The following is an 18074-nucleotide window of genomic DNA, read 5'->3' as shown; positions in this document are numbered from 1 at the left end:
ATATAGCCCTGTGTATGGTATAATACATATAGCCCTGTGTATGGTATAATACATATAGGCCTGTGTATGGTATAATACATATACTGTAGCGCTGTGTATGGTATAATACATATAGCCCTGTGTATGATATAATACATATAGCCCTGTGTATGGTATAATACATATAGCCCTGTGTATGGTATAATATATATAGCCCTGTAAATGGTATAATACATATACTGTAGCGCTGTGTATGGTATAATACATATAGCCCTGTGTATGGTATAATACATATAGCCCTGTGTATGGTATAATACATATAGCCTTGTGTATGGTATAATACATATAGCCCTGTGTATGGTATAATACATATAGGCCTGTGTATGGTATAATACATAGCCCTGTGTATGGTATAATACATATAGCCTTGTGTATGGTATAATACATATAGCCCTGTGTATGGTATAATACATATAGCCCTGTGTATGGTATAATACATATAGCCCTGTGTATGGTATAATACATATAGCCCTGTGTATGGTATAATACATATAGCCCTGTGTATGGTATAATACATATAGCCTTGTGTATGGTATAATACATATAGCCCTGTGTATGGTATAATACGTAGCCCTGCGTATGGTATAATACATATAGCCCTGTGTATGGTATAATACATATAGCCCTGTGTATGGTATAATACATATAGCCCTGGTATGGTATAATACATAGCCCTGTGTATGGTATAATACATATAGCCCTTTGTAAGATATAATACATATAGGTCTGTGTATGGTATAATACATATAGCCCTGTGTATGGTATAATACATATAGCCTTGTGTATGATATAATACATATAGGTCTGTGTATGGTATAATATATATAGCCCTGTGTATGGTATAATACATATAGCCCTGTGTATGGTATAATACATATAGCCCTGTGTATGGTATAATACATATAGCCTTGTGTATGGTATAATACATATAGCCCTGTGTATGGTATAATACATATAGCCCTGTGTATGGTATAATACATATAGCCCTGTGTATAGTATAATACATATAGCCCTGTGTATGGTATAATACATATAGCCCTGTGTATGGTATAATACATATAGCCCTGTGTATGGTATAATACATATAGCCCTGTGTATGGTATAATACATATAGCCCTGTGTATGGTATAATACATATAGCCCTGTGTATAGTATAATACATATAGCCCTGTGTATGGTATAATACATATAGCCCTGTGTATGGTATAATACATATAGCCCTGTGTATGGTATAATACATATAGCCCTGTGTATGGTATAATACATATAGCCCTGTGTATGGTATAATACATATAGCCCTGTGTATGGTATAATACATATAGCCCTGTGTATGATATAATACATATAGCCCTGTGTATGGTATCATACATATAGCCCTGTGTATGGTATAATACATATAGCCCTGTGTATAGTATAATACATATAGCCCTGTGTATGGTATAATACATATAGCCCTATGTATGGTATGCTTTCTCTATTACCCCTTTTCCACTATAGCACGGGTCGCAGCCCGACACGACTGCGACCCGTGCTACAGCCCCCTTTCAGCAGCGCTCACCAACCCGGCATATTGCCGGGTTGGTGACGCTACTACTGACGCGGCAGGGGCGGCGCTGGGAGATCACATGATCTCCCAGCGCCGCCCTCCCTATACACTGTTAACGGGAGCCGTGTCGCCTCGACACGGCTTCCACAGCTAGCCGGGTTGAACACGTGTTCAACCCGGCTAGCTACCCGGGTAGGATTCCCGGATCACTTTTTTATCGGGGGAAACCCACGCTTTATCACACACCTCATTTAATTCATCTGACTCAGGAAAAACCACTGGTAGTTTTTTCACACCCCACATAATACCCTTTTTTGTGGTACTTGTAGTGTCAGAAATGTTCAATGCCTCCTTCATTGCCGTGATCATGTAACGTGTGGCCCTACTGGACATTACGTTTGTCTCGTCACCGTCGACACTGGATTCAGTATCCGTGTCAGGGTCTGTGTCGACCATCTGAGGTAACGGGCGTTTTAGCGCCCCTGACGGTGTCTGAGACGCCTGAACAGGCACTAATTGATTTGTCGGCTGTCTCATGTCGTCAACAGTTATTTGCAAAGTGCTGACATTGTCACGTAATTCTTTAATTACTACCATCCAGTCAGGTGTCGACTCCCTAGGGGGTGACATCACTAACACAGGCAATTGCTCTGCTTCCACATCATTTTCCTCCTCATACATGTCGACACAATCGTACCGACACCCAGCACACACACAGGGAATGCTCTGATAGAGGACAGGACCCCACTAGCCCTTTGGGGAGACAGAGGGAGAGTTTGCCAGCACACACCAGAGCGCTATATATATACAGGGATAACCTTATATAAGTGTTACTCCCTGTTATAGCTGCTGTATTTATATATTAGCTGCCAATAGTGCCCCCCTCTCTGTTTTACCCTGTTTCTGTAGTGCAGGACTGCAGGGGAGAGTCAGGGAGCCGTCCTTCCAGCGGAGCTGTGAAAGAAAATGGCGCTTGTGTGCTGAGGAGAAAGGCTCCGCCCCCTTCACGGCGGCCTTTTCTCCCGCTTTTTTCAGGAAACTGGCAGGGGATAAATGCATCCATATAGCCCAGGAGCTATATGTGATGCATTTTTTTTAGCCATATAAGGTTTTTATATCGTTTTTATTGCGTCTCAGGGCGCTCCCCCCCAGCGCCCTGCACCCTCAGTGACCGGAGTGTGAAGTGTGCTGAGAGCAATGGCGCACAGCTGCAGTGCTGTGCGCTACCTTATTTGAAGACAGGAACGTCTTCTGCCGCCGCTTTCTCCGGTCCTCTTCGCTCTTCTGGCTCTGTAAGGGGGCCGGCGGCGCGGCTCCGGGACCCATCCAGGCTGAACCTGTGATCGTCCCTCTGGAGCTAATGTCCAGTAGCCAAGAAGCCCAATCCACTCTGCAGTCAGGTGAGTTCGCTTCTTCTCCCCTTAGTCCCACGATGCAGTGAGCCTGTTGCCAGCAGGACTCACTGAAAATAAAAAACCTATTTAAACTTTTACTTCTAAGCAGCTCAGGAGAGCCACCTAGCTTGCACCCTTCTCGTTCGGGCACAAAAATCTAACTGAGGCTTGGAGGAGGGTCATAGGGGGAGGAGCCAGTGCACACCAGCTAGTCTAAAGCTTTTACTTTTTGTGCCCAGTCTCCTGCGGAGCCGCTATTCCCCATGGTCCTTACGGAGTTCCCAGCATCCACTAGGACGTCAGAGAAATCTCATGTCAGCCTTTTCATGTGTCGACCTTTGCCATGTCGACCTAGCGGCCATGTCAGCCTAAATATCGTGTCGACCTAAGTGCTGTCGACCTAAAGACCGGATACCATTCTCACTGATATGGGCTCAGTCTACCATATTGAATGTGTCTGTGTGCTGTGATTGAGTTAGGAATGGAAACTCTTAAGGCCAAATTTCCCAGGCGAAACATGCTGTATTCTGTGCCCTGAATGCGGAACAGAGGTGAGATGGGAAATTTCACCCATCTCTAGTTGGAACAATACTCGTATAAACAGATATGTTGTTTCTTTAAATGCATGGGAACTGGCTGATGTGGAGCTACGTACTGTATGCAGCATTTTACTCCAATGGGGACAGAGCAGAGAGACCATCGAATACCTGTCTTCAGTTGAAAGCTCCGCTTCCATATAATGTAGAAATCCCCAGTGTCGCCATGAATGGTTATACACTGGCAAAGGTGCTGGAGGGGTCTTTAAAGGCCCAGATTTTAATCCCACTAATGCTGAATCATGTGTTTGCTGTGACACTAATATTATACAATGACTGTTAATGAAAAGTTGAAGATGTTTAAGATATACCCCTTTTCCACTAGATCCTTAAAACACGTCTACTGTTCCTAGGGATGATTCTGGACACAGTCCAGAAAAAGGTGTTTCTCCCGGAGGAGAAGGCCAGGGAGTTATCCGAGCTAGTCAGGAACCTCCTAAAACCAGGACAAGTGTCAGTGCATCAGTGCACGAGAGTCCTGGGAAAAATGGTGGCTTCTTACGAAGCGATTCCATGCAAGAACTTTTCAGTGGGATCTGCTGGACAAATGGTCCGGATCGCATCTTCAGATGCATCAGCGGATAACCCTATCTCCAAGGACAAGGGTATCTCTCCTGTGGTGGTTACAGAAGGCTCATCTTCTAGAGGGCCGCAGATTCGGCATTCAGGATTGGATGCTGGTAACCACGGATGCCAGCCTGAGAGGCTGGGGAGCAGTCACACAGGGAAGAAATTTCCAGGGCTTGTGGTCAAGCATGGAAACGTCTCTTCACATAAATATCCTAGAGCTAAGGGCCATTTACAATGCCCTAAGTCAAGCAAGGCCTCTGCTTCAGGGTCAACCGGTATTGATCCAGTCGGACAACATCACGGCTGTCGCCCACGTAAACAGACGACCTCCACCCGGGGGAGTGGGGACTTCATCCAGAAGTCTTCCAAGTGATTGTAAACCATTGGGAAAAACCAAAGGTGGACATGATGGCGTCCCGTCTCAACAAGAAACTGGACAGATATTGCGCCAGGTCAAGGGACCCTCAGGCAATAGCGGTGGACGCTCTGGTAACTCCGTGGGTGTTCCAGTCGGTATATGTGTTCCCTCCTCTTCCTCTCATACCAAAAGTACTGAGAATCATAAGAAGGAGAGGAGTAAGAACGATACTCGTGGCTCCGGATTGGCCAAGAAGAACTTGGTACCCGGAGCTGCAAGAGATGCTCACGGCGGACCCGTGGCCTCTACCTCTAAGGAAGGACCTGCTCCAGCAGGGACCTTGTCTGTTCCAAGACTTACCGCGGCTGCGTTTGACGGCATGGCGGTTGAACGCCGGATCCTGAAGGAAAAAGGCATTCCAGATGAAGTCATCCCTACCCTGATCAAGGCCAGGAAGGATGTAACTGCAAAACATTATCATCGCATTTGGCGAAAATATGTTGCGTGGTGTGAGGCCAAGAAGGCCCCTACGGAGGAATTTCAACTGGGTCGTTTCCTACATTTCCTGCAAGCAGGATTGTCTATGGGCCTAAAATTAGGATCCATTAAGGTTCAAATTTCGGCCCTGTCGATCTTCTTCCAGAAAGAACTGGCTTCAGTGCCTGAAGTTCAGACGTTTGTCAAAGGGGTACTGCATATACAGCCTCCTTTTGTGCCTCCAGTGGCACCTTGGGATCTCAATGTAGTTTTAGGGTTCCTAAAATCACATTGGTTTGAACCACTTGCCACAGTGGATTTGAAATATCTCACATGGAAAGTGGTAATGCTGTTGGCCCTGGCTTCAGCCAGGCGCGTATCAGAATTGGCGGCTTTATCCTATAAAAGCCCTTACCTGATATTTCATTCGGATAGGGCGGAATTGAGGACTCGTCCTCAATTTCTCCCTAAGGTGGTTTCAGCGTTTCACATGAATCAACCTATTGTGGTACCTGTGGCTACTAGGGACTTGGAGGACTCCAAGTTGCTGGACGTAGTCAGGGCCCTGAAAATATATGTTTCCAGGACGGCTGGAGTCAGAAAATCTGACTCGCTGTTTATACTGTATGCACCCAACAAGCTGGGTGCTCCTGCTTCTAAGCAGACGATTGCTCGTTGGATTTGTAGTACAATTCAACTTGCACATTCTGTGGCAGGCCTGCCACAGCCAAAATCTGTAAAAGCCCATTCCACAAGGCTCTCGGCTTTACAACTTTGCCGAGCAGCTACTTGGTCAGGGGCAAACACGTTTGCTAAATTCTACAAATTTGATACCCTGGCTGAGGAGGACCTGGAGTTCTCTCATTCGGTGCTGCAGAGTCATCCGCACTCTCCCGCCCGTTTGGGAGCTTTGGTATAATCCCCATGGTCCTTACGGAGTTCCCAGCATCCACTAGGACGTCAGAGAAAATAAGAATTTACTTACCGATAATTCTATTTCTCGTAGTCCGTAGTGGATGCTGGGCGCCCATCCCAAGTGCGGATTGTCTGCAATACTTGTATATAGTTATTGTTATTGTTACAAACAAATCGGGTTGTTTATTGTTGGAAGCCTTCTTTTCAGAGGCTCCTACGGTTATCATACTGTTAACTGGGTTCAGATCACGAGTTGTACGGTGTGATTGGTGTGGCTGGTATGAGTCTTACCCGGGATACAAGATCCTTCCTTATTATGTACGCTCGTCCGGGCACAGTATCTTAACTGAGGCTTGGAGGAGGGTCATAGGGGGAGGAGCCAGTGCACACCAGCTAGTCTAAAGCTTTTACTTTTTGTGCCCAGTCTCCTGCGGAGCCGCTATTCCCCATGGTCCTTACGGAGTTCCCAGCATCCACTACGGACTATGAGAAATAGAATTATCGGTAAGTAAATTCTTATTTTTCACTTTTTGTTTCCATTTTTTGATCTTTTTCATTCTTTACGATCCATGTGGACTACTATTGGGAATAGTAACCTTGCCTGAAGCCTTGTGAGGGGACCCGGTGCTCTAATTGAGGTTCCCGGTCACTTTACGAAAAAATGACGCACACAAAACAAAAAATAACTGTCAACCTTTTGTCATGTCAACCTTGTCCCTGTTGACCTAATGACCTGTCGATTTATTTCAGGTGTCGACCTAGTCACTGTCGACCAATAGTGGTCGACCTAATGACTGTCGACCTAGCTAATGTTGTCCCAACGAGCCACACCCGTAGGAATGCAATTACTATGCCACAGAACATGGAGAAATAAATGAGGACAGACCTCCTCTCAGTCTATTAGCAGGTCACGCCTGGTATCCGTTCACATGGTCGACCATGTTATGGTCGACCACTATTGGTCGACATTGACATGGTCGACGTGGACAAATGGTCGACACGTGAAAATGGTCGACACATGAAAGGTCGACACATGAAAAAGTCGACATGAGTTTTTTACTTTTTTTTCTTTTGGGGAACTTTTCCATACTTTACGATCCACGTGGACTACGATTGGAACGGTAATCTGTGCCGAGCGAAGCGGTAGCGGAGCGAAGGCACCATGCCCGAAGCATGGCGAGCGGACACGGTGCACTAATTGGGGTTCCCAGTCACTTTACGCAAAAAACGACACAAAAAAAGGTTAAAAAACTCATGTCGACCTTTTCATGTGTCGACCTTTCATGTGTCGACCATTTTCATGTGTCGACTATGTGTCCATGTCGACCATAACATGGTCGACCATTCATACCAGAACCGTCATGCCTTGCCCCTCATCTCACCCCTGGCCCATCTCTGTCTCTGCCACCTTGTAAGCAGCACGACTACGGACACACATCCCTCCTAAGCACTTTAATGATTAATCCAGATATGTTAGGCCTTTAACAGCTAGGCACATCAAAATGTATCCTATTCAACATTAACGTGTGGAAGTTTTAGAAGCGTCTAACGTAATATTCAATTGTTATAGCAGTATAAAAAAAAAATCTGGTTCATCATCTCCTCTGGGTCGCCTGGTACAGATTACCGCTAAGCACAATTATTAGAACACTGGATTCTAATAACCTTTTTGCTTGATATAAAAGTGGTTTCATTTACATTTCAATAGTATTCACAAGGGCATTTAAGAGTTTGCAGTTCATGCTGTAAGACAGTAGTGAATGAATAAATTAGATCTTTTTAAAAGTAATTTCTAGAGACTTAGCTTTCATAAGTGGACTGCACACTGCAAGGAGGAAATTACCTAATGTGTAACATTTGGAAGAAAATACTCTGCGTGAAATGAGTCTCTTGCAGGTGTGAAGTTGCGGCAATGCCATCTCCCACACTGGTGCAGAACGCCATTTTGTATGATTTAAAGACATTTATGAATAAAGTTGCTTTAATACATTTACCTCATACAGTTGGAGCCTGTGTGGGATAGTTTGGTGGCCAGACTGTGCTTTCTGCTTGGGACCATTAATACATATTTTAGCACGCCTCTGAGCAGTGGACTGTAAGACTGGACTCATGAAAAAATTAAAAAATGGTTAAAATAAAGAATAATTTATATGTAATTTAAAAATAAATGCTTTATTCATAGAAATAAAGCATTTAGGAGTCTTTTCATGAAGCAGTGAAGAGAGTGGAGAAGTGAGCCTGCTTTTCCAGCTGAGTCTAACCCGTTAGTAAATGGGGAGAAGCACTAACTGGCAAAAACAGTAAAATGCAAACAATCAGCATTGAAGTAACATTTATAATTTGCATAGTATAAAATTTTACAGAGCAGCTGATTGGTTGCCATGGGCAACTTCGCCACTGGCTCACTTCTCCATTCTTTTCACTGCTTTGTAGATTTCCCCCTTATTCATTAGTAGTAAATAGACCCGTATAGCACCAAAGTGTGTCTGATATTAAGGGGTCAATTTACTAAGCCTTGGATGGAGATAAAGTCGACGGAGATAAAGTACCAGCCAATCGGCTCCTGTTATTTTTCAAACACAGCCTGTGACATGGCAGTTAGGAGCTGATTGGCACCTACTTTGTCTCCATCCACTTTATCTCCATCCAAGGCTTAGTAAATAGACCCATAAGACACAGTGAAGTTGGTGAAGGTGGATAGCGACTGTGTAGACCAGGCATGTCCAAACTGCGGCCCTCCAGCTGTTGAGAAACTACAGATCCCAGCATGCCCTGACACAGATTTAGCATTCTCTGACAGTAAAACTGTGTCAGGGCATGCTGGGATATGTAGTTTCTCAACAGCTGGAGGGCTGCAGTTTGGACATGCCTGGTGTAGACTAAAGGAATTTCCACATGAACAGAGCCTATTAAGTCACTAGGAGCATGTCACATTGATAAGCCAGCCATTTCACACTGACACGACAGACATTTTGTGAATTGAGAATAATATTGCTTATTAATTTGATTCTAGTCACAGTGTTGAGGACCGTTTGCCTCACAGACACAGTGGGTCCCTAATGAATAAATAGGCCTTATTCTTTGGAATATTGGTTCAGCACACACAATTGCTGCCTCAGCCGTGTGTAGACCACATTTTAAACAATTCACTGGAGAGTGGAGACAGGCCATTTCCAAAACACATCTAACTGGATTTCTTACTTTGAGATGCCATATTATAGCATGCCATATCAAATGAAATGGAAAGCTTCTGCATTAAACAATTGGTAAAATAATTAGTATACTGTATAGAGCATAAAAAGAGTGTTGGCCCATGAGCCATCTTTTCCACATAATTATGCTCAAGATGGCTGCTAATTGTTTCCTTAATGATCTCAGTGTCCCAGCCTCAACAATCGTTTTATGACATCTCCTTTTATGTCATTAATATCAAGTTTTGCAAGTGATTATGCAGTTCTTAAATTGTATATTTTCCTTTTAGATGCTATTGTTCATTAGCTACACAGGGCTGCGGGGTAGATGAAATAGTACCTAAGGGTCACATCGACTGGTATAAGGTTTGACTGTTTGCTTAGTAAAAATGTAATTGGAATCCTTATTAACCCCCTTTGTCTTTTTATACATTGTAGAATAGCAAATATTGATTTCTAAATACTAACAGCCCAGGAAAATCATTACTAGTTTAGGATCAGCAGTTAATTTATATTGCTAATAAAATATATCTATTCTTTTCAAATAAAATAGATAATCAGCGTATTGAATTTAAATTCAAATACACAATGAGAACATTTATAAACATAAAAATAAAAGTCATCTATAGAGGACCGCGGTAACTAATTATTCTGACTCTTGATTTGTTTTGTCTTTTTATTATTTTTTATTTTATTTTTTATTTATTGTAATACCTACTGTAAGACGCTGCAATTATATATATATATTATATATATATAGATAGATAGATAGATAAAGATATATAGATAGATATATAGATTTGTAGCAATATCCCTTTAATGTCGGACACTTACTGTATGTCTTCTTACACAGGTTCTATCGCTAGCTGAATTCAATGTGTTTATATTTTGTTATGCATCTGAGTGTGAGCCAGTGTTCTCTATTATCAAACAGTCCTTCAATGGGATTACTGGAAAGAAAATATGCTTGTGTCTAAAAACATATCTCTACGTAGGGAAATATGTATCAAACCTAAAGAGTGGACAAGTACAGAAGTCCATCCAACCAGCTTTTTCCTATACATTTCTAGAATGATCAGTACTTGATAAATATGGGCAACTTCTCCTTTTGACCACTTCTCCACTCTTTAGAAAGTGATACATTTCCCCCATAATCACAGCTGTATCTCAAACATCTCCAGTTGTGATAAGCTCCCGACGTTTATTACTATGATATTTGATACTAGCTGCCCTTTTATGTAAGCCAGCCTATATTTTCTATCACGTGGTCCTTTAAGACTCCTCCTTATCCTAAGAACATTTTGCATTCTGCCCAGTGGCGGATCCAGGGGTGGGGGGCACTCGGGCCCGTGCCCCCCCTGTCATTTGTGGCCCCATCCGTCCCTTCCCCCGCTTGTGTCACTGAGACACACTGCCGCTCAGTCCAGCGGCAGCGTGTCTCAGCTGTCAGGAGGAGAGCGCGGCTATCTGGCGGCATGTTGCGGACTTCAAACCAGCCGCCGGTACGTGAGCCAATCAGAGCTCGCGGACTGGCAGCCAATCAGGAGCTGCCGGTCCGCGAGCTCTGATTGGCTCACGAACTGGCGGCTAGTTTGAAGTCCTACACGCCGCCAGACATAGCCGCGCTCTCCTCCTGACACCCTCAGAGCCGGCAGAGAAGCAGCAGCGGTAAGCAGCTGCAGAACTGCTGTGGGGGCATTTGTATAGTATACCTGCTGTGGGGGCATTTGTATACCTGGCACTGTGAGGGCAATTGTATACCTGGCACTGTGGGGGCAATTGTTTACCTGGCACTGTGAGGGCAATTGTTTACCTGGCACTGTGGGGGCAATTGTATACCTGACACTGTGGGGGCATTTTTGGATCTGGCACTGTAGGGGCATTTTTGGATCTGGCACTGTAGGGGCATTTTTGGATCTGGCACTGTAGGGGCATTTTTGGATCTGGCACTGTGGGGGCATTTTTGGATCTGGCACTGTGGGGGCATTTTTGGATCTGGCACTGTGGGGGCATTTGTGGATCTGGCACTGCACTATTGGGGGCATATGTCCGTGTATCACGTCTCATTTTAATTGGCCACACTCACTAAATGACTGCGGGCATTACTACAGGCAACATTACTACTGGGTGCAATACGGGCATTGCATAAGGGGCACCACTACTATGGGGTCTATATAAGGGGCACTACCAGTACAGTGGACATTGCATAATGAGCGCTACAACTGTGGGCATTGTATAAGAAGCGCCACCTCACATGCACCGAAGCCGCACGCAAATGTACTTCCCCTTCCATGGTGCCCCCCCCTATCATTTTCTTCTGGATCCGCCCCTGATTTCGCCTAGATCTCACCCATTTGAGCCACTGATACTGTAACACTTAGATCTGTACCTGCATAAAAAGCAAGTAAAATAGAAAAAAAACAGGAACTGTAGTCACACCTTAGTAAATATGTATTGATACAATGATTTCGGTTAGTGTGGCTTTTTCTTAAATTTAGTAAATAAACCCACAGTATGTATAGAAAACAGTAGTTGGAGTAATCACAATTGCAAACTTTTGCAGTATTATTTGCTGTTGATTATGATGTGACTAATTAATATTTGCTGTAACAAATTAGTTTTATTCATTAGTCCCCAGTAGAAGGTAGGCATTGTAAATCATTATATCTTTGTGTGGAGAAACCAGTGAGCGTTTCAGGTCATCATTAGAGCTTGTCTCCCTTCTAATTAGCTGCGCTGACAGCACTGTCACTGTAACACCTGCTTTCAAGGAAATTCTAGTGCAAGCTGACATGTGGCTTTGTGTGTGCAGCTATATGTGCTTTCTAACGGACGTCCTTACCTCTTGGTCAGTTATGTTTTATTATTGTGTTACTTCCTATAGACACAGATACATATATATTTGTATGCATTTATTTTGCCAAAGTAAATATATCCTAAATTAGTAGCTGTGCGTACTGTACCACATGCTCTTGCCCACCATTTAGGCATGTCTATTGAATGGGCCTCCATCAATGGTGCCATGTGTGTTTTGCATACAGTACTGTGCTGTGTGTATTCTTGCTGTGCTCAGTCTTGCCATGGTGTATGACCTGTAACATGAAACTGTCTGCCACAACCTCACCTTTGTAGTAGAGTTTGGCTGTTCCTCATCCAGTTTTAAGCCTCATACACAGCTGTTTCTGTTTCAGTTAATGACTGTTGTTTCAACCTACAAATGATAATGCTGATCATTTTCCCCACCTGTTTGGAAGGATTGGTTTTTCATATACCTGTCTATAATCCTATAAAATCCCTGACTTTGTGCAAGTGCACCTAGAAAAATGTATGCCTTTTTGAAGGCAAAGGGTGGTCACGCCAAATATTGATTTGATTTTGATTTCTCTTCTGTTTTCTTTGCATTTTGTTCATTGATAAACATAAACTACTAACACTTCTATTTGTGAAAGCGTTCTTACTTTGCAGTATTTTTCCCACACCTGCCTAAAACTTTTGTACAGCACTATAGATGACAAGAATCCATCAATTGGAAACCATTGATGGTTTGTATCATGGATGAATATCGATGGTTATACTGCACGGCAGGCAGTTGTCAGGAGGCACCATGCCTTCTTCTCCAGCTAAAAAATAAAACATTGCTGCCCCCTCTGCCATTGATGTTGGAGAACTTCCAGATCTTCACCATCGATGGCAAAACCATCAGTGGCAAACCAGCGATGCTTACTTTCCATTGATGGACAATGGTGATTCCTACCACCGTTTCAATATAAATATATTCAGAGGTGGCACCAGGGCCCTTGCACCCACTTTCATTTCTATACAGCAATCTGACCGGCAGCTGATGGTCCCAGAATTTTTAGAAATATGTAGCCAGTGTATCACTGAAGAAATTGATGGCAAATTTAATGCAGTGCCAAAATATTCGCTGTATTCTGCATATGTGCCAGGCACCGTATTGGTGCCTCATACCTCCCAGCACTATAGCATGCTAAATATTTACAGAATAGGTCTCAATAGACAAAACTCCGTTCCCTTGGTGGCCTGCAAATTGTTACAGTCCGTGAAGGTTAGTACAACTGGAAGGTATATTTTACTAGTAAAGTTAAAAAAGAAAAGAAAATGAAATGTAAAAATATTAAGAAAATAAAAACAACAGCAATTTAAAGCTGCCCCCGAACTACTCTTCCATAGGCATGGGCCAATCTGCCCTTCTGGTACATGCAGCACAGTAATATCAGTAAGGTTTTGTTTAGTTCAGTTTATTCTTGGGTTCTGTCGCTGTGTATTTTATGCACTGTAAGTAACAACTGTCACATAATATCACAGGAAATCGAAACGAAGTTGTAATCACTGAGAACAACAACAGCATCACGGAGCAGATCACAGACGTCGTAAAGCAGCCCGCCTTCATAGCCGGTATTGGTGGCGCCTGCTGGGTGATCCTCATGGGATTCAGCATATGGCTCTACTGGCGCAGAAAGAAGAGAAAGGGACTCAGCAATTATGCTGGTAAGATATGAGATGGAAATTGCTGTGCATTTTATAGCTCAAAATGTGTGTACGAAATTATAATAGACAATCACCTAAAGATATAATTGTGCCTGGTGTGGTATCTCATTACTCTACAATTACCGTCTCAATCGTTATCTGTGTTCTAAATAAATAAAATCACAGTAATATCACTGCCAGTGTAAAAATTAAGTTCAGTGTTGCTACGAGGAGACAAAAATATTTTAATATATTATAGAGGAAGGTAAAATATTTTGTTCCACTTTTCATAAAATGAGGTTACCCAGACAGTGATTCACAAGTTTCACACTGTATCTTACCATATTTCAGTGAAAGTTCATCCCACATCCTTAGTCACTTACAATGTATACTACTGCAGATGTTCTTTTAACCTGTTTACAGATGAAGCAATGTGTATTGTAACATTTATCTTATTTGCCTTACCAATTCGCACCTATTAGATTATCAAACCTTTTCCATGGAAGGGAATAGCGTTTACATGTGCCATCTACAGAAATGCAATGAAGTCAACTCCATCTGCATGCATTAGTATTTTACTTGCATATAGACTATCAGAGAAGAGCATTTCCTTTATCAGACCACTGTCTTTTCTCATAGTAATTCCATTATTATTATTATTATTATTATTACTACTACTACTACTACTACTACTACTACTACTACTAATAATAATAATAATTGTAATTATATAGCGCTCTTTCTCCAATAGGACTCAAGTATACACCAAATTCTACCAGAACTTGTCAGGACAGCTTCTAACCTACAAAGATTGAGAATACAATTTTATATCAACACAAAAGTCACCTTCACACATGTGAATCCATAACTCATACCTACAAATACAAATACACACTCTTGTTATCTGATCTTACTGTACTTCACTAAGAAATATATTCTGACCCAAATGTTCCCTGCAGCCCGTGGTGGCACTAGCTGTATGTACTATTTCCTATATCCGGAATTCATTCTTCTTCAGGAGCAGGGAATATGATAGATATTTGCAGTGCTAAAGATCAAATGGATAAGATGTTAGATCAAACCATATGTACTTCAAAGCATGATCCAGCTTACTATACTGCAGCATTGTTTCTCTGGAGAGATGTCACGTTAGATGTTCCAGCTCTCCCTGAATATTAATGTATAGGATTATTGAGATAATAGGAAACAAAGGCAGGGTAAAGATAAGTGAACATGGACCGGCGAGTCATTGAATGATGCTACTATTTGTTCCTGGAATAAGGAATTAGTAGGAATGTGAGAAATATGACATCTGACAGTCTGTTCATTAGTTTCCAGATCTCTTTTCAGGACATTTTGTAACACAGATAGCACATAGCTAACTTAAATAGGGGGTCTTTCTTCTAAAAATAATAAATTATCAAGAATAGTTATCCCAAAATATTATTGTTTGAAGATTAGGTGAATAAATAAAATGTACAGTGAGTTCAAAAAGTCCCTCTGCAGAGACTGTGTACTAAACAAATTCCCTGCAGAGGATGTAAAATGTCCCACTTAATCTGCAGGGTTTCTGGTGGTTCTGTGAGTCCTGGCTTTGTTCCACTCTGGCCTCCCATGGCTGCAGAGGAGACCTGCAGCCAGAGACAGCACTCACTGCGGAGGGACTTTTTGAACTCCCTGTGTTTAATGGCAATGCTCCTCTGATGTTGAGGAGGTATGTAATGATAGCAGAAAAGCTGTTCTCTCTATATTTACCTACGTCACCTGCAATCTATGGAATCAGCTACTTTATATTTGGAAACAATCCTCAAATCCTAAAGGGCCCCATACACTACAACGATATGTCTGAGGCTGAAGTCGGAGGCGATTTCCCTTGAACTCTCCCGGGAGCTTCCCGGGAGTGGTTCCATACGATTCCATACTAGTTGGTATATTTTGCATGCAATATATCGTATGCGATCCCAGCCAAGCCTGCGGGAACCGACATATCACGAGTGCAGCACTAACGATCTAGGAGAGCCAATCCGACTCTCACGGGAACGCGCATCGGATCGGAAACACATCCAAAATGCCCGATTTCACCCGATATCGGCCCAAATACCCGAAATTGGATGAAATCAGGCATTATCGTGTGGGGCCCTTAATAGCTTTCTATGATCCAGTGGCATTGCTGAGGAGAGCTGAAAGTACCCCACTGACGTCACTGACTCCTAACTCGGGACTGGCCCATAAATGATCTGCTTCCATTGAAAGCACTTCAACAATGCCTCATTTTTAAATGGTGAAAAATTATACAGTATAATTGTGCTCTAAACTGAAACAATAATAAATAATTATTAATCCACCAGTAAGTTATAATGTGGGACAGACATTCATTACATTATGGCAGTGTGCAATGTGTTAGTTTTGAATGATGTTCTGGGTAAATAAAGTTGCACATTCAAGGTGAAATGTAAGAAAATGATAAATCTATACATGTTTAGCGTTTGTGTTTTTGCTCAATTATTATCTGATGTTTATATTAATGCACTCAATGGAGTTTACACAATTTTTCCAGAATCAAGAAAACTTGAGTCTGTTGCTGTAACCCATAGCAACCTATCAGACCTTTGCTTTCATTTTTTACCTGTACTGGGAAGATGACAGCTCGAATCTGATTGGATGCTATGGGTTGCAATATGTTTGTGCACATTGCGCTAAGGTTCCAAAATGTATGCAAACGGGAAGCTTTGCATTCACATTCTCATTAGCCCCAATGTATTACTTAAACCACCACTGGCTGCTGAATGGCTACTGCTTCAAACAAAGTCGGATTACCATGCTGAGAAATGCTGCATCCATTACTCGCTCACTGTAATCTCCTGTAGCTGGGTTTGTAACTCAAACTGTCTTTACCTTCTTGTTTTGCAGTTCAGTCTTTCACCTTTACCCCAGCAGGTACTGTCCATTAGTATGTGTTACTTCTCCACCACCATACCATCAATATCATTAGCTCTCAGAATTAAATATAATTATGTCCTATAAGCACAATTGCTCCCTATCATTTCTAATTAGAAGCTGGCTAGTAATCATTGCTGTGGAATGTCTCAATTCTCCTTCTGGATAAGCCATGAGTAGAGAAACACAAGATTCTGCATCTTTCAAAACTCTCTTTAGCTTGTTCGGAATAATCTTAATATAAGTGGTCACCCTCTGTCCTTTAGGCAAAACCATTTCAAAAGGATTATATTTATTTCTGAGAGATGTATATATCACGCAGCCTGCCTAAGACATGACTGCAGCTCGGTGCTCGGGGAAAATATTTTACTCGGAAATAGCCTACGCAGCTTAAAACCCATTACTTCACCAATTATGTGCTAGATACATTTTACACTTCATTTACACTGCAACATAGATTATTACCAGTTAACTTTTTATCCAAAATGGGCAAAATGTCCTTTCTTTCTACATCCTTTACTCAGATTCCCCAGATACAACCATGCACCACAAAGTTGCACTTCGCACAAAGAAGGAGAACTGGCACAATACAGGTACATCCAATTTAATATAATGAAGAAATAAAAATACAAATCTTCTTATCATCTTATCAATTTAAAGATGTTGGACTGTTTTGTAGACTTAGCACCTTAACACTATAGGTAGGGTTGGCGACAGGGGGGGGGTTAACGGGGACACCTGTACCGGGGGGATGCGGTCAAGATCCCGCCGGACGGAATCCCACTGGTCGAAATACCGACACCGGAATCCCGACTGGCACAATCCCGACATATTCTCCCACCCATAGAGGGAGAATAAATTAGTGTGCCGAGCATAGCGAGGCACCGTGCCCGCAGCATGGCGAGCGCAGCGAGCCCGCAAGGAGCTGCGTTCCGCTCGCCACCCCTGTCGGGATTGTGCTGGTCGTGATTCCGGTGTCGGTATTTCGACCGCCTGGATCCCGTCCAGCGGGATTTCGTACTGATCCCGTACCGGGCCCCAAGGATCAGAGGGGCCCCAAGGATATGCCACTTAGTGCCCGGCAAGGATGTGAGCCATCTTGTCCAAATAGGTCAGCGAGCTGTAGGAGGTGTGGTCTGAGTCTGAGTGACAGGAGCCGTGCACAATCCCGAGGTAAGAGTGGATTGATGAGGGGATACAGGGCTTTGGGATGGAATGGGTGAGTTGGGAATGCAGCATGGAGTCATTGGGGTGTGTGGGAGGAGGGAGAGAGGGAGACACAGACTGTGGTGTGTATGGGGGATGAAGGAAAGATATACATATTTATATATGTGTATAGATAATAAATAAATATATTTATTTATTAACAGTCTCTTATATAGCGCAGCAAATTCCGTTACACTATATATATATATATATATATATATATATATACAGTACATATACTGTAATATGAGGGAGCCCCAGAGATATCACTGTACCGGGCCCCAAGGTTTCTGTTGCCGGCCTGGACTATAAGGGGGATGTATTACGGTGTGAGAATCAGGTAGTGAGAGATTTTTT

General features: G+C 42.7%; 1 protein-coding gene and 1 long non-coding RNA gene across 15 annotated transcripts in view; one reads left to right on the top strand and one right to left on the bottom strand.

Annotated features, from left to right (window-relative positions):
• The window catches only part of ROBO2 (roundabout guidance receptor 2), a 1589073-nt gene that overhangs the window by 1486634 nt on the left and 84365 nt on the right, over positions 1–18074 (top strand). For 7 of the 14 annotated variants that reach the window (XM_063956330.1, XM_063956325.1, XM_063956326.1 and 4 more), the window contains 3 exons: positions 13413–13595; positions 16485–16511; positions 17036–17104. In XM_063956330.1, coding sequence (XP_063812400.1) covers positions 13413–13595; positions 16485–16511; positions 17036–17104 — 279 coding nt within the window. The remainder of the gene's footprint in view (positions 1–13412; positions 13596–16484; positions 16512–17035; positions 17105–18074) is intronic. The other 7 variants (XM_063956332.1, XM_063956329.1, XM_063956337.1 and 4 more) reach the window with 2 other exon arrangements.
• The window catches only part of LOC135050143 (uncharacterized), a 98982-nt gene that overhangs the window by 36924 nt on the left and 43984 nt on the right, over positions 1–18074 (bottom strand). The window lies entirely within an intron of this gene.

This window comes from Pseudophryne corroboree, chromosome 2 (assembly GCF_028390025.1).
Source record: "Pseudophryne corroboree isolate aPseCor3 chromosome 2, aPseCor3.hap2, whole genome shotgun sequence".
NCBI classification, from domain to species: domain Eukaryota; kingdom Metazoa; phylum Chordata; class Amphibia; order Anura; family Myobatrachidae; genus Pseudophryne; species Pseudophryne corroboree.
Note: the sequence above shows the minus strand (reverse complement) of the source record. Positions and strands in the feature narration are given on the sequence as shown.